The 22493-nt window shown below is 47.7% G+C and overlaps 1 protein-coding gene across 3 annotated transcripts in view; it reads left to right on the top strand.

Annotated features, from left to right (window-relative positions):
• The window catches only part of TMEM94 (transmembrane protein 94), a 51236-nt gene extending 28850 nt beyond the window's left edge, over positions 1–22386 (top strand). For all 3 annotated transcript variants that reach the window (XM_036394861.2, XM_036394862.2, XM_036394860.2), the window contains 21 exons: positions 1069–1173; positions 1779–1943; positions 2178–2387; positions 2557–2872; positions 3602–3775; positions 6938–7040; positions 8229–8446; positions 9631–9812; positions 10012–10150; positions 10775–10890; positions 11753–11852; positions 13252–13360; positions 13896–14085; positions 14892–14969; positions 15358–15443; positions 15905–15986; positions 16662–16816; positions 17092–17186; positions 18276–18369; positions 18611–18781; positions 19617–22386. In XM_036394861.2, the coding sequence (XP_036250754.1) occupies positions 1069–1173; positions 1779–1943; positions 2178–2387; positions 2557–2872; positions 3602–3775; positions 6938–7040; positions 8229–8446; positions 9631–9812; positions 10012–10150; positions 10775–10890; positions 11753–11852; positions 13252–13360; positions 13896–14085; positions 14892–14969; positions 15358–15443; positions 15905–15986; positions 16662–16816; positions 17092–17186; positions 18276–18369; positions 18611–18781; positions 19617–19689 (2961 nt within the window). In that variant the 3' untranslated portion in view covers positions 19690–22386. The remainder of the gene's footprint in view (positions 1–1068; positions 1174–1778; positions 1944–2177; positions 2388–2556; positions 2873–3601; positions 3776–6937; positions 7041–8228; positions 8447–9630; positions 9813–10011; positions 10151–10774; positions 10891–11752; positions 11853–13251; positions 13361–13895; positions 14086–14891; positions 14970–15357; positions 15444–15904; positions 15987–16661; positions 16817–17091; positions 17187–18275; positions 18370–18610; positions 18782–19616) is intronic.
• The last annotated feature ends 107 nt before the right edge of the window (positions 22387–22493 follow it).

Here is a 22493-nt window from a genome sequence, read left to right as displayed (position 1 = left end):
TCACTCAGAGGAGTGCACATGGGTGCACACACATGTGTTTCCTTTGCTGAATATTTTGTTGCCTTTCTGTGTCAGTTCATCATTTAGCTGAGATGTTTTTCAGATATTAAATGGGGGTGATTTTAGCTGACCTGCCTTGTTGAGGAGATCTCTTTCTTTCTTTTGCAACATTTTTACTCAGAAGAAACTGGTTTAAATAATAGCATTTTTTTTTCTTGTTGATAGCTCCAGATTGTTTTGCATTTGAGCTTACTGCTGTACTAACCATTAGAATCCAGGGAAAATTATTTGAGGAGCTTTGGGGGAAGTGCTCTGCAGTCACAGTATTCCAGAATAACAGCTAAAAAGCATTAAAATAACACAGTAATTCAATCCTGGTTTTGCTAGCTTTAGGATTGCCAGAGGAAATCACACAGCTCTGGTGCTTGGATTGATTACTGCCATCCAGACTCCCTCTGAAACATATCTTAGTAGAAAATGAAGGGTGCCAAACTGGACATTTTAATTTTGCCAAATATCTCCTTCTTTCTGTTCCATGACAATTCCTTTGTAAGAATGGAGCAGTCAGGGCACCTTGGCTTTGTTTCTGATGTAATCATTGCCTCACTGAGTGACCTTGAGCAAGTCACCTCACCACAGGGACCCCATCCTTTACCTGATTTGCAGCATGGTGGTGGGAGCTCAAAGGCCTCAAACTCCACAATCCAAGGGGTTGAGTTGCTTCAGGATAAAAACACCAAGAGGTGACAACTGATTCACTCGAAATGAGCTCACTTCAGAATTCATTTCTGTGGTTTTGGGTGGACAAGAGGTAGTTTCATGAATTCTCAGTTCAACAATCAGACTGACTGTTAGCAATCAGTGGAAAGGAGGAGAAATGCTTTTTCCTGGAGAACACCAGCACTGTATCAGGTAACAGGTTCCCACAGAGACTGATGTCTATCTTACAGTGTATCCCTGTGTTGAAAGTGAAAGCAGGTAATGTCATACTCCCTTTTCCCCTTCTCTCCCTTCATCTTCCCCTGAATGAGTCTCTAACTGGCTGATGTCCTCTGTTTCCCTCCTCAGGAAATGATACGCTGTATCTGGAGCCACTTCCTCTGTGTTTTAAAAGGCAAATCCCCAACTCTGAGCTTCACTTCCAGCTTGCTCCACAGTCTGGGATCTGTCACTGTGAGTATTGCTGGGTTGTCAGAAAGAGGAGCCCTGTGAGGATGCTTCATTTGCATCATTCATGTCATTGTTCCCTGAGCACAGACTGCAAGCAGTTCACTGTGCTGGAATTAGAAACCCTTCAGGCACCTGTCTTTGTAGAAGAGTTTATAACTGTCCTGTCATGTCCAAGCACATTTAGAGGCTAAAACAATAGTTTGAGATACTCTGTGACATCTGACAGGATGTCTGTATCTTCCAGCTCTGATTCTGGTTAAATTATCCTCTTGATTCCTGTGCAAGAACCAGCTGGTTTGGGTCCTGGTAAGGTTCTAGCTGGTGAAATAGGTTGAATAGTTGCTTCTTTCCCTTGGTCTTCATGCCTAGTTTTGTAATATGCTAAAGTAAAATCGGTGTTAAGCAACCTATCAGTCTGGTTAGAGCAAAGAATTTTTGGATTTCTTGGAGTGTTATTAGGTGCAGTTTCTTCAGAGGGCAAGTTGGTGAAGGAGAGACTTATCTGTCCTCCCATGTGTTTATTAAAGTCATGATATTTACAACTATGCATGAACACAGATGTTTTCACTAAGATTTTGCTTTCTTGGGGGTGTTGTGGGATGTTCTAGGTGCTCTGCTGTGTAGACAAGCAGGGGATTCTTTCCTGGCCAAACCCCAGCCCAGAGACTGTTCTGTTCTTCAGTGGGAAGGTGGAACCACCTCATGACAGCCACGAAGACCTGACTGACGAGCTCTCCACAAGGTCCTTCTGCCATCCTGAGATGGAAGATGAGGTGGGTGATCCTTAGTCCATAATGTGGTGTGTTGGCTGTAATCACACTTTGACTGACACAATGTGATATTATAGAGGGCCCTTGTAGGGAAGTCTTGTGCCATAATTATTTGCTTAAAGATGAAGAAGCGAGCAAGGATCCTTTTCTACAGGAGTCCTGAAGCAGCAGGTGAATCAGCAGTGCCTTGTGTTGAATCACTGAATCAGCACCCTTTGCTCTGTTGGTCTCCCACAGCCCCATGAAAGAGATGCTTTGCTCTCTGGCCCCCTGGCAGACACAGTGCACATGGCCAATGAACAGGAGAGGAACAACTGGTCTGGTGATGCTCCAAAGGCTCCTGAAGCCTCTGCCCACCGAAAGCCAAGCAGCAGAAGCAAACATCCCTCTGGATCCAATGTGAGCTTTAGCAAGGACACAGAGGGTGGAGAGGAGGAACATACTCAGGTAAGACTTACTGGAGGGGCACACAAGTAGGCTTTTGTGGAGCTGTAACACAAACTCAAACTCATAGAGTCCCCACTGTTGGGGGGTTTAACTGGGAATTCCCTGCAGGATTCTAGGTTCAGGCTGTATTCATTGTAACAAACTACAGTTTCCCTGCCTGTTGGACCAGGTTGTTGGGGACAGCGAGGCGTTGGCTTGTGAGGCTGAAGACTTTGTGTGTGACTACCACCTGGAGATGCTCAGCCTGTCCCAAGACCAGCAGAACCCCTCCTGCATCCAGTTTGATGACTCCAACTGGCACATGCACCTGAATTCCCTCAAGCCTCTGGGCCTGAACGTGCTGCTCAACCTGTGCAACGCCGGCGTGACCGAGCGGCTGTGCCGCTTCTCCGACCACCTCTGCAACATCGCCCTGCAGGAGACTCACAATGCTGTGCTGCCTGTCCACGTGCCCTGGGGCCTCTGTGAGCTTGCCAGGCTGATAGGTGAGGAGGAACTGGATGAACAGACATGGAGAAATCAGAGCTGTCAATGGACACTTCATCCTTGGAGAGCATGAGAATATTTCCCCAGTCCTGTTTGCTGAGGAGGTGGAAATACAGAGCTGACTCTGTTGTTGCTTGGTTGCCAAAAGAGTTTATTAAAGAGATGGCTTTTGGCAAGTTCTGACGTTGTCAGTGCTATCCAAGGAACAAATGTTATCAAGGATAGTGCCAGCCAGCCCTGGCTAGGCTTCATATTCTCCTGGTGTGAGTCTGTCAGTCTCATTAGGAGACAAAGAATAGCTGCTAATGAACAGATATCTGTCCTGTCTTTACTGTAGGGCTTTACAGGGTGTTTGGGGATAAAGGATGTACCTCAGCTCATTTTCCACATGGGAAAATTCAGGCATAGGGGCAGTAAGAGGTTAGAGGTAACACTAGGATTAAAAACTGGAAACTTGAACTCACTTCCGTGCCTGTCCTGTGATGTCACAGTTACTCTCCTCAGTAAACAAGAGCATGAACACTGTAATTACTGATCTTGTCCTTATGAGTGTTTTTCATCCTAGATCTTGAGCCATATTTACATAGATCAACTGTGAGCACAGTTCAATTGCTGCGGAGGTGTCAGAATGAGCACAGGCAAAGGGGGTGGCACAGAAACAGGAGAAGGCACTTCCCTTTTGCATTGATTAGAGCCTGATTTTCCTCCTCCTTGTGTTCATGTTTCAGGTTTCACACCAGGTGCTAAAGATCTCTTCAAGCAGGAGAACTATTTGGCTTTGTACCGCTTGCCAAGTGATGAGATGGTGAAGGAAACCATCCTGGGGAAGCTTTCATCCATCACCAAGAGGAGACCCCCCCTGAGCCACATGATTAACCTGTTTGTGAAGGACACCACTACCAGTAAGGCTGCCTTTTTCTCTGGGCATCCACTTGGCACAGGGGGAGCTTTTCCTCAGAGAGCCCAGAAAATGTCAGGACAAACCTCAGTGATCATCTGTGGTATTCTGAGGGGGGGAATTCTTCCCAGCCTTGGCTCACTCCAGAATCACAAATAATTCTTTTTAAATATCTTAGCTAGCACACAGTAGACCTGTTTTCTGTGAACAAATGGCAGTACAGAGTGTGGTATGGGTTTATTGAGTTTTTAATAGACTTCATGATGGTAGTGAAACTAATACTGCACAGGTTGAATATCACTTTGGGTTTTAGTTAATAATGTTCATCCTTCTGATAAATCATAAACCAATGTCTTTGTGAGTTGTCTAGTGTATTACATTGCACACTCCTATATTGCATGCTAATAAGAAATCACAAAACTCTCATGCAAACTCACAGTGACCATGAATATAAACCTGAAGTCATGCAGACTTTCTACGCCTTCCTGCTCTCAGAGGAATGGGCTAGGATGGAAAGGATGTACAGCTGGTTGAGGTCTTAAAGCACCTCAGAAAGATTGAACCGCTTGCCTGTCAGAGCTCTTAGTCTCTTTGTAATTCCTTAAATTGACTGAACTTGGCTCTCTAGAGTTGACATATGTTCAATATTGAATCTGAAATATGATCATTGTGCTGGCCAGAGTTTTACCAGGTTAAATTGTCTTCTCTCACCCACTTCTTCTTAAATTTTTGTCTTTATCTGGGGAGGAGCTTTTTCATTTGTTCTTATTGCTGCTACCTAGCCTTTGTAAGTAGGAATTGTTTTGATGCTGAGATTTTTAGTGTAGAGAAAAAACCTTTAATGTTGCCTCATTTCAACTCCTTATCCTCAATTTTAAACGGTTTAAGTTAGAGCCTGGAGCTCAGACAAATAGGTGTGACCTGGATTATCCTGTCTAGAGTAAATTCTAAGAGGAATTTTGCCAGTTGGGTTTAGTTAACCATTGGAACACCTCTCACACAATAGTCTTGTCCCTTGAAATTTCCTAGAATACTGCCATTTTAGAACCAGAAATACTGGATTGTGCAGATAACATTGGATGAAGTCAAATGGCTCTATTTATGCAGAAGTCAGACCAGATGATCATAACTTGCCTCTCTCCACACATTATTTGTGAATAAATCTTGGAATCCACCCACTCCCATGACATGCTGCAGTCAAAGCAAGATACATAAATTTTACAGCTGTAGCAGAAATAGGAGGCAGCTTATCTGTATGTTCCCTTACTATTCTATTGAAATACATGTCTCACCATCTGGCAGTGTTCATCCCAGATCCATAGTAACCACATGGAAATGAGGTGCTCACGATGCATTCCGCTGAGGAAAACGGCTCGATACCATCTCTCTTCCTGTGCTGGAGCTGCACTGCTCCATTCCTTTTGATCTGTCTCATTGGCTCAGCTGGAGCAGTTTGGTTCTTCCCAATGAGTCCCAGCAGCCATGAATGGCTGTCATACCCCCTGCCCTATTCATTCTTTTTTCCCCCTTTTGCCAGAGAAATCCTGGCCTGAGAGTTCATCATTTGGGAAGGGAAAAGACTGAGCTCATTTTACTGGCAAGGACAGCTCAGTGAACTCCTTGCAGTTGATAGTGTCTGCTGTCACTGCCACTTTCCCCTTAGCAGGGCTGTGGTGTTGGATTCTGGTGGGAATTAATGGGAAATGGATTGCTGTTGCTGACAGGCATGAGCGTGAGTACATCTGTGCATGTGGTCATTGCAAGCTCTTGCTCTGTGTCCAGGACATAGGTTTTGCATGGATAAACATCTCTTGTTCCCTCTTTCTGAGCAAGGACTATCTGACCTTAGGAGCAAGGTGGGAAGGATTATGTGTTTATACAATAAAATTAACCAGAGCTCTGCACAAGTGCTCCTTTGTGTCCCTGAGACAGGCTCCTTCTTTCACACACAGCTCTTATTCGTCTTGGAGGTTTGTTATGCTGATAAACTTGGCTTGTGATGACTATTTATAGCAAAAGCAGAGAGCTGCTATGTTTTGGAAAATCCTCCAGTGTTCCTGAAGTCCCTGGCTGGTTTATGTTGAGGGGATATTCTTGGCTCTGGGTTTCACCAGCCAGTGTGAGCATTAGCAGTCAGCAACAAGGCCTGCAAGAAGCCTTTGGGCTCATTTTTCTTGGCAATGGTTTTTCTTTGGTGGTTTTTTTTTTTTTTTCATTAGCTCAGCTTTGAAGCTATTGGGGGTAAAGTCACAGAGCAGCTGGAGGAGGGAAGGGAGACTCTACGTGCAGGAAATGTTAATGGGTTGATACAAATGAGAGGGAGCAGGAGGTGTGGAGGGGAGACAGCCCCACGTCCTTGAACTTGTGTCCTGTGCCTGGGACCTGCATCAGGGATGTCACACACCTCAGAGAAAAACTTTTTGACACCTCTGACTACAAGAAGGAATAAGAGATTTTGAGTCTGTATTAAAACTAAAATAGGGGGAGAAGGAAAACCAGGACAAGCTGTGGTGTCCGTTGATTTTCAGTTCTTCTCTAAAGATGAGTTACTTTTTTAGAGTCCCTTATATTGAACTTTTGACCATCCTGATTTAACACATTTTCAGGGTGAAAATGTGAAACAGGCTGTTATCTGGCAAGTCACACTGTCAAATTATCTTCTGCTACTTGAATGAAAAGTATTCAAGAATAGCTCTTACCCTTTAGTTCCATGTCTGGCCTAGAAATGAATGCACTTTGCAGCATAGGCAGACTTTGATCCCTGTAGGCTCATCACTGCTGCTTGTACTTTCCTGACAAGAGGCACAAAGGAATTTCTCTTCTGCTCTGTGGGATGCAGGAACAAGATACTATCCCACCTTTATAGTAGCAGGATTGATACACAGGGTAAGGGGAGAATAGGAAGGGACTACATGGCTCATATTTTATCACAGCCTTGTTTGAACCTACAATTAGACAAAGGGCAGTTGCAGGTGCATCATCAATCCTGAACAATTTCTTGATGGAGACTGAAGACTTTGAGCAGAGGAAAAGGGGAAATATGGAATGCATCAAAGCATTTTGTGGGAACACTCATGTTTTAACAAATAAGGGAGCAGCTGGTGTGATATGTCCCTTCCTGGGAGCTGTATATGTGATGCTGACTCATTGTTCTCCTACACTTCAGGCACTGAGCAGATGTTTTCTCATGGGACAGCTGACATCATCCTTGAGGCCTGCACTGACTTTTGGGATGGTACTGATATCTACCCCCTCTCTGGTTCTGACAGGTGGGCAGCTTTCTCATTTGGGGCATTCAGGAGCTGCAAATAAAATGCAGAGGGAACCTGGTCACTCTGTTAAAATTCTTTTTGTGATGCTTGTTTAGCTTTTTAAGAGCTTCAAGTAGGTTATGAACATGAGCCATCTCTGCTTGTAATTAATTGTTACCATAGCATGTAAGAGATTAGATAGCAACAAGCATTCAGTTGCACTGGAAGAGCAAGCCACTTCTCACTGTATCTGTTGGGATATTGTCCTCTTGTAAGTTGATTCTGACTGTACTGTGTAGTAGGACTGAATTATAATCAGGTCATGCTGGTGGCAGAGAATTTTTTGTTGCTTTTCAAGAAAAATGTGTTGTCTTACATGAAATGCAAAATGATCAATTGTGCCTGAACCAGTCCACGCAATGCATCATGCTCTTGGAGTCCTGCTGCAATATCTGACAGTGTGTGCTGCATTTTCATCTGCAGGCTGAATTGCTGTTCTATTGGCACAGCAGACCAGTAATGTTTAGTTTCACTGACTTTTCACATTGTTCTTCTAATCTGCTTATCCTCAGGTGTGAAAAAACTGGCACTTATCCTTTTTGGAATATTGATCATGTTACAAGCAAATTAAAAATCTGATGTATAGTCTGATTTGTTACCTTTGTGAATTCAGCTTAGAGAAGGAACTTTACCTTATTTCAGTTACTGAATGTTGACTAAATACAGCTCCTGGGACCCAGACTCTGAAAGGGGATAGGAGAAAAGTCTGCTCCTGCAACCATCTCTGCCATAGATCCTGTTGTCAGAGTTGTCAGTTCCCTCTTTGGTGTTTATCTCCCTAGAGATAAATTAAGTCTGATGAATTAAGCTTCTGCTGTCATGCAATGAACTTTCTTGGAGTCATCTGGCTGCCATATAGAGCATATTATATTAATAAGTATATTTGAAGAGCTCTGTGTTCATACCCATCAATCTGATGAGCAAACATAAACATTCACCACTGCCCCTGTTGGAATGTGTTCTTGTTGCTCTGCAGTGCCTGCAGCTTGGAGAATGCAGAAGCAGTAGGGAAAGGCTTCTTCAGACTTTCTAACCACTCTTTATGGAAGACGTTTTTCCAAATACATGGAACTACAGCATTTCTGTATTGTCAGAAATGTGGCACATTTTTGCTAACTTTGCCTGTTTTTTCCCTCTTCCACATAGGAAGAAGGTGCTGGATTTCTACCAGCGAGCCTGCCTGTCAGGATACTGCTCTGCCTTTGCCTACAAGCCCATGCACTGTGCCCTGTCCTCCCAGCTCAATGGCAAGTGCATCGAGCTGGTGCAGGTGCCGGGGCAGAGCGCGATCTTCACCTGCTGCGACCTCCCCGGCACCACTCCCATCAAACAGAGCAGCCGCAGGAACAGCTGGAGCTCAGATGGTATGTGTGTCTCTGCTGCTGGCCCAGGGGCTGCATCTGATCAGCCTAGAGCTGTAAGAACATTGTTATTCAGAGTAGCAGATGGAAATTTGGAAGGAAGAGTTTCTGAAGTAGATGGGTTTTCGGAGGAAGTAATGATGTGGCAGCTGGTAGGGGTATTTCTAGTTAAGTTATTGAAGCTTACAGAGAAATTCTTCTTGTGGGAAGTCTGTTTCTAAAGTAGGCTACAGAGAGTCAAGACTTCTGGATATTTCAGTACTTGTTTTGCTATTTGTCTGATTTTATGGAAATCACATGGGATGGGCTTTTCAAAGGATTGAAATGTATAGTGCTATGCAACTATTATTCCTTGATAGATTTTGTTGCTGTACTGAAGGAACTGATTCCCACTAGATGAACATGACATGTACAAGTCCTTCAGAACAGCAATGGAAACTGAGAAGGAAGCACATACCATTACATAAATCCAGGAGGCTCTTTTGGAAAACCAGTCTTATCTTCTTTCTGCCTTGGTCTCACATTATGTAAAATATGACTAGTGGGGTTTCCAACAGTTAGGAATAGTTGTGACTGTTTTCAGAATAATTTTGCATTCCACCTGTGGCAAGCCTTGCAATTATGTGAAGTGTTTTATTATTTTGTTCTTCATGCTGCATCCAGCCCCCATTCACCACTGGCTTCTGGTGATGGTGAAGGAACCCTGTCAAAGAGCCTTTGCAGGCTTTTTGGAAGTGTTTGCAAGGAACATGATTCAGTTCCTTTGCATCAGCCCCTCGTGCTCTGATGCCACTGTGCCTCAGCCAGACTTATCATGTTGTTTAGGCACAGTAGGATGTGTTTAAAATGCACATGTGAACATTATGAAGCATACATCCTTGACCTTTCTACCCAAATTCCTTGTAACTGATCCCTGCCTTCTGTTTTATCTTTTTCCTTTTCATGCTTGCTGTTTCCCACTTGTGTTCTTGGTCTCCTGTGTGGGGATGTCCTGAAACCACTTCTGTGACTGGATGTGCTGGGACAAATGGATGTCTCTTCATCTTCCCTCCTGTGTTTGTATTCCTGCACATTTCTGTGTCTGGATACCGTGTCCTTGCGTGTCACCTTGGTGGCTTCCCCACCACGTGGCCTTTGTCTGATGCACATGTGGGCCCCCATGTCTCAATGGGATTGCATGCCTGAAGAAGGGATTGGGGAAGTGATGGAGAAGGAAGACTGTATCCAGGCTCTGAGTGGACAGATCTTCATGGGAATGGTCTCATCTCAGTATCAGGCCCGCCTTGACATTGTCCGCCTCATTGATGGATTGGTCAATGCCTGCATTCGTTTTGTCTACTTCTCCCTGGAAGATGAGCTCAAAAGCAAGGTAAGATGTCTTTGCTGAACCCCCTGACCTTGCATGGCCCCTGCTTGTCTGACTGGAGAGTTTAGCTCCAGTGCAATCTAAGGTTAATCTGATTCAGCCCACTAATGAGTCCAGAAGGTACCTGTGCTCAGTATGGCATCAGTCTGCAGTGCTCTGGCCTGGGCAGCCACTCTAAAACCCTTTGTCTGCTCACCCACAGGTGTTTGCTGAGAAAATGGGTCTGGAGACTGGCTGGAATTGCCACATATCCTTAACACCCAATGGTGATGTGCCTGGCTCAGAGATCCCCCCATCCAGCCCCAGCCATGCTGGCTCCCTGCATGATGACCTCCATCAGGGTAAGAACTGTGCCTTGGCCACTCTGAATGCCATCTCTTTCCTGGGTGGTTCTTCTAAATCCATTCATAGGTTCCTGTGTCCACACCAGACACTTGATCTGTCAAGAGCTTTGAGCACAAAACTGGATTGGCCTCAAGTGCATGTGTGTCTAAGCGACATCATTTTACATTTATAGCCTTTCTAGCCAGCCAGTACCAAGTTTTTGGAAATAGACATCCTTCTATGCACCAGTGCCATGAATTTATGTGTTCATGAGTGCTTCTAGTTCTTGCTGGGGCCCTGGTCAAGGCACTGAAGGTCACTTCCCTGTCCATTACTCTTTTTTTTTCTTACTTCAGCTGGGATTTCTTTATTCTCTTCCCTAGAAGGACAGCAGAACAGATAAAGTATCATGTCTCAAAAGAGCAGAGACTAGGCTCACATATCTGCCTCTGAACAGATTAGTCATCTAAAAATACTGCATTTTATATGACTGAGTGGGAGATCTGAGTGTTGCTAACCCAGAAAATCAGGCTTCACGTTTCCTGGCTTCTGCAGTGCCACGTGCTTGTCCCACATGGGTGGCACAGGGGTGGCACAGGCAGGTTTGGGGTTGTTGTTTATGCCGCTCCTCTCTGCTCCAGTTTCCCGAGATGATGTGGAGGGGCTTCTGCTGATGGAAGAGGAAGGGCACTCGGATCTCATCAGCTTCCAGCCAACAGACAGTGATATCCCCAGCTTCCTGGAGGACTGCAACAGGGTGAGGGCCCCTCTCCCAGTACACCTTCTGCTGTTGTCATGGGCAGGAGTGTCACCTCAGTACTCTCAAAAGAAATTCATTTTCAAAGGAGATTGGTTTCCATTGGGACTCCTGATTTCTCTCACCCTCTTCCATCGTGGTATCTAGAGCCTGGGAAATTTGGGATTCTCTCAGTTAGTTACTTTTGCTGAACAGCTCTTTGCTTAGGAGTTTAGGAATGGGGTTAGCAAACATGGGGTAACCTTGAGAGCTGCATCTCAGTTCCTCTGGGTTTCATGGGCTGGGCAGGGAGTGGGAACATCCCCACTTTCCATGCGGACAGAAGAAACACTCTCTCCTCCAGCTGTGAGCCACAGACTGGTGCTGCCCAGTGGTCAGTGTGAGACAAGCTCTTCCTGCTTCAGAAAGACCTCACGTGTACTCAGCAGAGATTACAGGAATATCAGAGATACAGATCAAAAAAATCTTTTAGGCGTGGTTTTAGAAGGCAAGAACCCTTCTCGCCTTGCTGCAGGTTGATGTGGCTGCAATTGAAATAGATGCAGTTGCTAGAAGACAGCAGATGTGTCTGACTAGATTCTCCACACAGGCAAAAAGTCCTCAGGAATCCTTGAGCACAGGTTTGTCACACTGACCTTACAAATCCTGAGGGCAAGCATAGGCAGCTTGGCAGGTCAGTGTAGAACTTTATCAGAAAACTTCAGGCAGTGCCTTGGGAAAGCCAGTTCTATCTGCTGGAACATGAATTTGTATCTGATCTTGAAGATGCATAATTCTAGGAATCATCATTCTCATTTCAGCAGTTCTCTCTGAAATGCCTCTCTCTCACATCCCCTCTTAATCTGTCCTTTCTCTTTTTCAGGCCAAACTCCCCCGGGGGATCCACCAGGTGAGACCTCACCTCCAGAACATTGACAACGTGCCTTTGCTGGTGCCCCTGTTCACAGACTGCACTCCAGAGAGTGAGTGGCCTTTCCTACTCCTGTCCATGAATTCTTCCCCAACTCCTTGGTCTGGCTCATCCAAGTGTGGACATGGATGAAGGGAAGGGGATACATTCCAGAAATTTAGAAGGACTTATTGATATTAATTACCCTCTGTCGGTACCTGTGGGGAGCCAGGTGTTAACTGAATTTTAGTGCAGCTGTTGTCCAGCTGCTGAATTGGGCTGAGAACCCTTTCAATTTGCATTCATAAGAGACACAAAAGCAAACATCCAAAATGCTACTGCCTTTCATTAAATAAGTGTTATCAGTGTACCAGGAGACTTTGATCTCTGCTCACAGCTCTTCTATAACTTGGAAATCACTTCCAGAAGAATGTTCCCCTGGCAGTTGCTGTTAACACCTTCTGCTGCTTTGCAGTTTTTGATTGCAGGAAACAGAAAGGACAAAATTTTTCTCTCTCTGAGGTATTACTTAAAGAAAGGGGCTGAGTGCTCAACTGGCAAATGACTGCCAAATCTCCAGTGTGTGTGGAGCATCATTATGATTTGCCATTTTAGTACCTCTGGTCACAGTTTCCAGCATGTCAATCACAGTCCAGTCTGCCTTCACTCTTAGTGCCCAAATTTCCTCTCTCTGACAGAAGTGGCAGCTCCTCTCTTGACCCAACCCCTCAGTGTGCTGCAGTCTTTGTGCACCAGGCATTTAGTGAGGGTGTTTACAAGGGAATCTGCAGAGGAGAGGCTTGGGGTTTTTTTGCCTGGAGCATTCTGGAAAATCCATGTATACACAGAGCACCGTGCATGGAGCTACAGAACTAAAATCAAATCAAACAGCAGCTTTGATTAAGAGGCCCCAGGGATGTCAATAAACATATTGATAAAGGGTAGAGGTGGTGGTGGGTGGGAGTGCAGGAACAGGGGCTGGCTCTGAGTATGGCTACATGTGGCACTGCTTTTGGAGTGGTTTGTTACATTCCCTCCCTTCCTTTAGACTTGCAACACCACTAGTGATGTGCTGCTGAGTTTGAAACACTGTATTCATTTTCAGTTTGAATTATTTAGGTTTATTTCATTTCTGCTGTTTTCTAACAAGAGCATTTGGTGCTGAAGGTGTTTTATGTACCCAGGCTATGCCTACAGCTCTGATCTGAAAGAGGTGTGCTGGAGATGCAAATCTCTGGGTCATAGTTCTGTGAACCGCAGATAATTCCTGCAGTGGCAGGTAGATAGAGCACCTGGTGTGCAGTTAATTAACTTTCTAATTGTGAGCTTTGACTGCGGATCTCAATGTACACAGTGATGATGGGGCAGTTTTAAAGGATCTGTTTGTTACCCAGATTGGAAAGAGTGTGAAACACTGCATTTTTGTGTGCATAATGACATAACACACTATTGCTCCTTCTGTCCCTCTGCAGCCATGTGTGAGATGATCAAGATCATGCAGGAGTATGGGGAGGTGACCTGCTGTCTGGGAAGCTCTGCCAACCTTCGGAACAGCTGCCTCTTCCTGCAGAGTGATATCAGGTGGGGCAGGGTCTGTTCCTCCTCCAGCTGCCTTTGCCTCCATCGTAGCAAGTACCCAGCCATGGGTCACACCACACCTGTGGGTTGTGCAGGGAGGTGCTCACAATTGCTCTGTCCAATTGGGTCTACAAGAGGGAGAGTTGGGATATTGGATGGGGATGTCTGTTTACATTGTGGTCCTTGACACACAGAGGTATTTCCATGTCTGAAGGGAAGATAGTCTCTTACATGCTGGACTGTTGTGCCCCAACTGCCATTACAGATCCTTTCCATTGGTGAAAGAGTGAAAGTACCCCATGGATCAGCCAATTTGATGACCTTGTGCCACAAACCCAAATATGTTCATTATTTCTCTGTGAATAAATGAACTCTAGGGAGTTTGATCCTAATTTCATGTTCTAGCTCAGGCTTCTCTACCTGAGCAAGGTATACAGAGCATGGCACAGCACAGAGTGACCTTCCAAGCTGCACTGCAGTGAGACAGTTTCCTTTCTGGGATGAGGCCTTTCATAACAGCTCTGTGTTGTGCTTGCAGCATAGCCCTGGACCCTCTCTACCCATCCCGCTGCTCCTGGGAGACCTTTGGCTATGCCACCAGCACCACCCTGAGCAATGGCTCTGAGGAGCTCACCCCACTGCAGCTCTCAGGGCAGCTCAACAGCCTGCCCTGCTCCATGTCCTTCCGCCAGGAGGAGAGCACCAGCATCATCAGGCTCATAGAGCAGGTGAGCCCAGCAATCCCCAGAGCCAGGAGCTCACACCAGCATTGTGCTCAAGGTGCCCACAGTGCTGCCAGCAGGAGCTTTGCTTGTGTCTCCTGTGTCACAGTAGGACACGAAATGAACGACACACACAAGCTGGAATGTCCAAGGTAAAAGGAGCGTAGTTTATTTCTGAACTCCAATATTTATAGACTTTCAAAAGTGACCATAGATTGGAGGATGAAGTTGCCACCTCTCTAGCCACACTTGTCAAACCAACAGTCCATCAAATTTCTCCTCCTACAGAAAGGAATTCAAACCAATCATTATTTACATGAAAAGTGTGTGAGAAACTCTATTACAAAAATGTAAACATCAGAAGGCTTAGAAGAACTTAGAAGAACAGGGTGACACTCTGGCCTTGTCCAGGAAGCACAAGAGGGAGAATCCTCCTGCCTGGTCCTCCTGGTCCAAGGTGTAGGTATTGGATTGGAAATGGTGCTTTATGGCAACAGTACATGAATATTGTTCATCTGGATGAAGTATAATCTTGCAGAGATCCCTACCCAGGCAACAATGCAGTATTAAGGAGAAGCATAACCCCAGAAAAGCCAGGAGTTTAAACAAACTTACCCCTTGGCTAAATCCTGCCTTTCCTTCAGAACCTCTCCATGTAGGCAAGAGACCTTCCCTTTTTCCTTTCAGTGTGTCCAGTTCCTCTCCCCTCCCACTTCCCCTGCAGGCCAAATGTTCTGTCCCTGCCTGCCAGTAACTGCTCCTGGCTGGCAGCTGCTCCCAGCAGGGCTCTGAGGGCTTGTCCTTCCTTCCAGGCCAGGCATGCAACCTACGGGATCCGCAAGTGTTTCCTCTTCCTGCTGCAGTGCCAGCTGACCTTGGTTGTCATTCAGGTGAGTCCTGGCCTGGCTGGGGACAGTGTTTAGCTCAGAGGACAGGAGGGCTCACGTGGATTTGGGTGGCTGCAGCAGGGCAGCCTCGAGGGAGGAACGTGGCCTTCAGTCAGGTTTGCACAGTGTGTGGGGAAGTTACAGATGGAGACTTGGTGATCTCAGCTTGTGCTGCCCCTTGTCCCTGATCCTCATACATTTACCTTCAAATCCTTTTTCCCTGGAGAAAAGCATCCCCTGCAGCTCCTGCCACAGGAACATATGGAGGGGCAGTGCAGTGGCAGCCCAGTTACCAGTTCATCCCAGTGTTTCAGGGAAGGCAGCAGCATTTTGGGTGACAAGTCTGTCCTAGCACTGTTCATGCTCTTCACTCTGTGTTGTTTCTGTCCAGTTCCTCTCCTGCCTGGTGCAGCTGCCCCCCATCCTCAGTACCACAGACATTGTGTGGCTCTCCTGTTTCTGCTACCCACTGCTCAGGTGAGTCTGTCAGGTGGAATCTCCTCCCACTCCCCCCAGGATGCACAGAGCACTCTCTCAGCCTCGCTGTGTCCATGCTGAAAGAAAGCTGACTTCACCCACAGCATGCTGAGAAGGGTGCAGGGATTATTCCAAGCACCTGCTTTGACAAAGTGCTTGGAAACAGTGACAGGAGCATTTGTGTGCTGCTGTGTTCACCCCTGCCTTGTGTGATGGAAAGTTGGGGGTGTCAGGTAGAGGCCAAGGTACCACAAGTGGTTTTTTTCTCCCTTATACATTTGGAAGTCAATTCTCTCTCTGTCTGCACCTGCCATGAATAACACCTTTTATAGCATATGTAAAGATAAGTGCCAATGCTTCAAGCAGTCTGAGGAGGTTATTTGGGTTCAAATGTTAGATAAAAGCACAATAGCTCTGGTGCCTGAACTCATAACTGAGACACTTAACTTACCTTTCTCCAGTATCTCGCTCCTGGGCAAGCCTCCCCACAGCTCCATCATGACCATGGCAACAGGAAAAAACTTGACTTCCATTCCCAAGAAGGTAGGTGGGCCCTCAGATTTAAATTGTCCACATATTTTCTCTTCAGTTTTGTCCCAGTGTTGGTGTGAGGCCATAGCTGAGGCCCTGTGCTGTGGTGGAGTTCACAGGGGTCCCAGGATGAGGGAAGAGATGAGAGTCTGACTCCATGTTTTAGAAGGCTGGTTTATTATTTTATGATATATATTATATTAAAATTATACTAAAAGAATAGAAGAATAGAAGAAAGGATTTCATCAGAAGGCTTGTAAGGAAAGGAGAGAATGGAATAAATAACAAAAGCTTGTGGCACTCAGAGAGTCCGAGACAGCTGGGCTGTGATTGGCCATTAATTAAAAACAACCATGGACCAATCAAAGATGCACCTGTTGCATTCCACAGCAGCAGATAATCATTATTTACATTTTGTTTCTGAGGCCTCTCAGCTTCTCAGGAGAAAAAATTCTAAGGAAAGGATTTTTCATAAAATGTGTTTGTGACACTCTGCCTTCCTGGCTTGCTCAGTGAATTGATCCATGGCAGAGCCAAGGAGGGAATTTCCTGTTCCAGCATGCCTGAAGCAGATCCTCAGGGCAGCATCTCATCTGTACTACAGCCACTGCTTCTCTGATGGTCATGGGGAGGAGGTTGTACCAATGACATGCCCATGTCATCCTCCTTCCTTTTCCTTTTTCACAGACTCAGCACTACTTCCTGCTCTGCTTCCTGCTGAAATTCAGCCTGACCATCTGCTCCTGCCTCATCTGCTTCGGGTTCACCCTGCATGAGTCCTGCAAAGGGGTGAACACGACCAGCCTCAACCTCACAGCCTGCTCCTCCATCATGCTGCACAGGTGAGGAACTGGGCCTGGCACACACATCCCCACTGCTCCTGCCCTTTCCAAGGAGGACTGATTCCAGTCCTCTAACAAGCTTCAGCCTCTTCCATGACCCACCAGGGCTGTAGCCTTGACAGCTACATCATTGCCCACTGTCACCTCCTTGTCACCACCAGGACAGCCTGAGCTCACCCACAGATTCCTCAGCAGTTAAAGGAGGACATGGCCCTGGTGGGAACAGGTCAGTTAAGTGTCCACTGTTGACTCTCCTGTGTCCTCTCATTCACTAGCAATGCTTATGGTGCTCCTGACTGGTTTGGGACATTTTCCAATGCTCTCCTGGTAGCCCAGAAGCTCACAGCTGGCCTGATTGTTTTGCACACAGGTAAGTCCCTGTTCCCAGAACCCCATCCTCTGCTCTGGGGGAAAGCTTGCATCCTCTGTCTCTTTGTTTGCCCCCTATGCCAGAGCACAAACTCCCTGATAGAAGCAGACATTGCAGTGGCCTCACAGCACAGGCACAGATCCCCCTGTCTCACTAAACACTACCCTGGCAGATTAAAGACAACACCCTCAGAACTGATTCTGCTTCCTACCAGTCTGGTGAAGTGCTGGTTCTGTCCAGTCTCACTAGAAGAGCCAAATCCCTTTTGCCTTCTGGAAAGTTAGTAGCAGCACGTGGAGCTCTCCAAAAATACTCCCTCCTTCAAAAGCATTTATATCCTGCTGCTGTTCTGTGAAGTACCCCACTGCCTTCCCACAAAGGGGAGTGATGCAGCTGTGACTGTTGGAGAGCTGGAAGCCTTTTTAAACCCTCTGGAGGGGTGTGGGGCCAGCTCCTGGCTGACCCTCATCACCTGCACCCATTGCCTGGCAGGGTGGGTCCAGCAGCTCCCTGACAATGCTGAAGGGTCTCAGCTCCCTGTCCCTTATGTCCCATGGTGCTGGGCAGAGCACTGTGTGTTGACATGTGCAGGTGTCCAGTCCAACAGAAATGCTTCCTGATTTGATCTCTGTCTTTGGAGAGAGTGGGTTGCTGTGCTTTTTTGTCCCTCAGACACCAAGGCAAGGCAGGGGTGCTTTGCCTGGCAGCTGAGCAAATGCTGGGTCCTGTACAGACAGCCCTGGGTCTCTGGCTAAATCTCTCTCTGGGCTGGAGCTTTCCTCTGTTGCAGCCCAGGACCAAGGGCACATCCACCCCTGCCCCACTCCCCAGACCCGGGCTTTTGCCTGCTCTGTTTTAGCTCCCAGGCTGTGAACCAACCTCACAGTGAGCAGTGGTGTGCAGTACAACCACTGCACTGCCCCAGCTGCATTCCAGGGGCTTGGAATTGCTGTGAGGAGCCTGGTCTGAAAGAACCCCACACGGTAGGCTGGTTCCAAGGACATGAACCCCATATCCCTTAGGAGTAACAGGTGTTGATGTACCTTGTAAAGTGTGTTGTGATGCTGAATAATCCCCTTTTGTCTGCAGTGTTCATATCCATCACCCACGTGCATCGCACCAAGCCCCTGTGGAAGAAGAGCCCCCTGTCCAACCGCTGGTGGACGCTCACTGTGGCTGTTGTGTGAGTACCCACAGGCCCTGGGAAGGTGCTCCAGGATGCTGGAGCAAGGAGGGCCCCAGGCCCACTCCAGCACCAGTTTCTTGGTGCTGAGGAGAATCAAGTACATGGCATTTGATCTCCACTGCTGAACTGGTGAAGGGTTTCTGGTGTGAGCATTTCATCTGGGCCTGAACCCTGATCTGCAGATCCTGGGAAGCTTGTCAGGTCTGCTGAGATTTGCTGTGTCTGTTCTTAATCTTAGAGTGCTGGGGCAAGTGGCACAGACTGTGCTGGACCTGAAACTCTGGGAAAACCTCAACTCTTCTTTGACCTTTAACCACGTCTCCATCTCTCCGGTCGCGTGGCTCCTGGGTTTTCTTTCCTTGGTCCTTGTGGTCATCATCAATGAGATTGTCAAGCTGCATGAAATCAGGTATGGGGGTTGTAGGAAGGATGGGGAGAAAGGGCTGAAGCCTCCCTCCAGCCTGGCCTTGAGCTGCAAATTATAATGATGCCCAGGGAACAGGGTGGGGAACAAAAAGGAAAAGCTGACTGCATTGTGTAAATCACCTGGCTGTTGTGTGCAGGCCCACGCTCCACCTCCCAGGGAGGAAGCACAGGGGAGGAAGGAGGGTCACAGAAGGGCAGTGGCAGTGATTGGGAGCAGGAAGGGAGAACAAAATTTCCTTATCTCAGACCAAAGGGAGGGAGACAGCCAAGGTCTGTGCAACACCAGTATGGAACTGGGGAGGGCTGCTCTCTCCATCTTGTCCCATGAGGACAGAGAGGCATTGAATCACAGCAGAGGAAATGTGCCTTCACACAGAGCCTGGACTGTGGGACTCGTTTTCACGGGAAGTGGCTGAAGCCAAGAATGAGTAGCAGGCAGTGACTGGCTGTTCTTCCCAGCACAGGGAGCAGCCAGAGCTGGAGTCAACACTGATGAACATTGATTCAGGAAATGGGCTGGGGAGGAAAAGCTGGGATTACAGGGAACCCTGATGGGGATGGAGACACCATCTCAGTTCCTGCAGAGGATTTCTGGACCTTTCTGTGCTGTGTCTGGTGTCCCTGGAGATGGGATTTAGCTGCATGGGGTAGGACTGAGACCATGGGTTGCTCTCTGGATTTGATTCCCCTCCCAGGCTACCACAGGGTCCAGGATAGGGGCTTCCCTGCTTCTTGGGGCTAGCAGCTCAGGAATGGCAGTGGAACAGTCTTACCTTTCACCCCTCTGCATACTGACTGTCTTCTTTCTTCTTCTCCAGGGTCCGTGTCCGTTACCAAAAGAGGCAGAAGTTGCAGTTTGAAACCAAGTTGGGGATGAATTCGCCATTTTAAAAACACCCAACTCAAGTTCCCTGGAGCCAGGGCCAAACAGCCACTGGGAGAGTGGCTGCACCAAAGGCTCAGGGAATTTTCCATCACACATGCAAACCAGACAGCCTCCTGGCAAAGCTACACCTGCACCTTCCCAGGGCCCAGGCAGGGATCCCCCCACAGGTATGCAGCCCCCTCCCAGCCTACCAGGTACCCTCACAGGAACCTGCAAGCTCTGGTGCCTGTTCAGGCTGCTCTTCCTTTATTTATTTATTACTGGAGGTATTTGTTAGTATCATGGTGATGCTAAAATGAAGCGGCTCCTTTCCTCTTTGTGAACAGATGGGTTTCCTGGGCCTGGCAGGAGAATCTGGGACCAGTAGGGTTGCTGAAGCAGGAGCTCTCTATTGAAACTCATGTTGGTTTTCCACTTCAGCCTGTTCTCCATGTGTGCGTGCCTGTGCATGCCCTCCCCGCCTCCCTGCCCTGTGTCCGGGGCAAAGGAGCCATTCCTCTTGCAGTCCCCAGAGTGCTGGGAGCTCACATTCCCGAGGGAACAGTGGGAACAGGTCTCTGGACAGCCGGGCTGGGCCAGCCCTGCCCTCTAGTGTCGCTGTCACAGCCATGTGCTGGCTGTGTCAGAAGAGAGATGAGAAGGGCTTTGGGAAAAGCCGCCTGTGATCTGGTGCTGAGGGAGGGCAGCTCTGCCTGCCTGCAGGGAGCCAGCATGGCTCAGCTTCCTGCAGCCCTGTTGAACCAGCTTTTATGTTCTTTAACAACCCCCAGAGAGGTTTTGTAGCTGTTCTCCTGTTTGTGATCCGAACTGCTGTTCTGCTTCAGTAATGTGCCTGCTTGAGAAAACCACAGCTCGAGATAAAGCCTGAGCCCTGACTATCCTGCCTTAGAGGGAGGGGATGTCTTTCCAGGCAGGATATCTGCAACTTGCAGTTGTGACTAATACAGAGCTGGTGAATGGCTCCTTTCCCAGTCCCAGGATTGTGCTGCATCCAGTTCTTGCTCCCCAAGGCACAGGGAACCCCGCCCAATCATGTCTGTCTGTGATAGTGCTGGGAAGTCTCTCCCCTCTGTGCTAATGCCTTCACACAGAACCACAGAATGCTTTGGGATGGAAGGGGCCTTAAAGCTTATCTTGTTCCACCCCCTGCCATGGGCACCCTGCCATGGGCACGGACACCTTCCTCTATCCCAGGGTGCTCCAGCCCTGTCCAACCTGACCTTTAACAATTCCAGGGATGAGGCAGCCACAGCCTCCCTGGGCAACATCTGCTCAGTGTTTTTCTGGAGGTCTCTTCGTTTGCCTGGGGGCACCCTCCCCTGAGGGCTCTGGCAAACCATGATCTGCCCCAGTGCAGCACACAAGCTCCTGAGCTCTGACCAGACCCCATCTGTACTGGGAACACTGGTCCTGCTGTGGGCTGACAGCCAAGGGCCACACAGGAGCACACAGGCTTGGCTACCAGAATATTTGCAGGTCATGGAGATACTGACTCTAATCCTAACCACTGACTAAAGCTGGTAAATCCTGGCCCTGATTTTGGTCCCAACATTAACACTACAGTATTTGGCTGTTACTTCCTCTTTGGTACCTGAGATTAACAAGTGGCAGCTGATCCCTCCTGGGCAGGCAGAGAGCTGGCTGGAACCCCCAGGCTCTGCTCTGCTGCACCACCTTGTCTTCCTCACTTTTCAGCATAACCAGAGAGCACAGACATGGCTGAGTGTCTCTAAGCAATACCCTCACCCTGCTGTGGGGCTGGCAGAGGAGCAGAGCTGGGTACAGCCAACCCCTAAGCTCTGGGGACACACTGAGGATGCTGGAGGGGGCAGCTGGGGGTGTTCCAAGCCCTGGACCCAGTTCCTGCAGCTGGGGGTGGATGTAGAGATCCCATGCTGGCAGGATTGCACAGGATAGGGAGCCAGCAGCTCCCTGGGGAAGCACAGGGCTCCTCCTCTGCACCACAGCAGTGTCTGCCCACCTTTGCCAGCCAGGCTGGACTGTGCCCTCATTCCCCTGGCACCTGCAGGGCTCAGGGAGAACAACCTGCACCTTTCTCAGCCTCAATTCACTGAATGCCAGCTCCAGATCTGTGACACCTGGCCCCTGAGAAATCAGCTTTCCTTCCCTATGCCAGGGTGGGATCACAAGTGGGATATGATCTCTGTGGCCAAGCTGAGCTGGAGTCAGAGGCAGCACAGAGCTGCTCACTGCTGTCCCAGCTGTGCCCCCACCCACACCTCAGCTCTTGTCCTGTGCCATGAACTGTTGTAGGTGTTAAAAAGCAGCAGATTCCAGGGCTTCCTGCTGGCTCCACCTTCCTCTAGAGAAGGCACCTTCAAGATTTCCTCCTCTGGGTGATCACAAATGTTTATTTTCCTGCATCCTCCTTTCCCAGCTAGACTTGGAGGGAGCTAAAGTGTATGAATGGAGCCTTTAGGATGGTCTTGACAGTGCCACCCTTCCCTCAGACATTGAAGTGTCTAAGGGTAAGAGTGCATGGCTTCAGAAGGAAATTTCCTACATCAAGATGTTTTTAAATGCTGTATATTTTATATTAAATTTTTGGGATGTATGTAAAAATATTTCATTTGTATTAAAAATTGTAAATTGTATAAAAAAGGAAAAAAAAAAAGAAACAAACCCAGACCCACAAGCATCCAGTATATGAATGGCAATAAATGATTGTCTTGGATAACACACCCAAGAGTTGGGAACGAGTTTGCACCCAGCAAAGGAAGGAGGTAAAAATGTCTGTGGCTGCTGGGGTCACAGGGTGTGATTGTCCTGTTGAAGGGACACAGCCTGA

Source organism: Molothrus ater, chromosome 19 (genome assembly GCF_012460135.2).
Source record: "Molothrus ater isolate BHLD 08-10-18 breed brown headed cowbird chromosome 19, BPBGC_Mater_1.1, whole genome shotgun sequence".
Lineage (NCBI taxonomy): Eukaryota > Metazoa > Chordata > Aves > Passeriformes > Icteridae > Molothrus > Molothrus ater.
The sequence above is the reverse complement of the archived record's forward strand: the minus strand, read 5'-3'. Positions and strand labels throughout refer to the sequence as shown.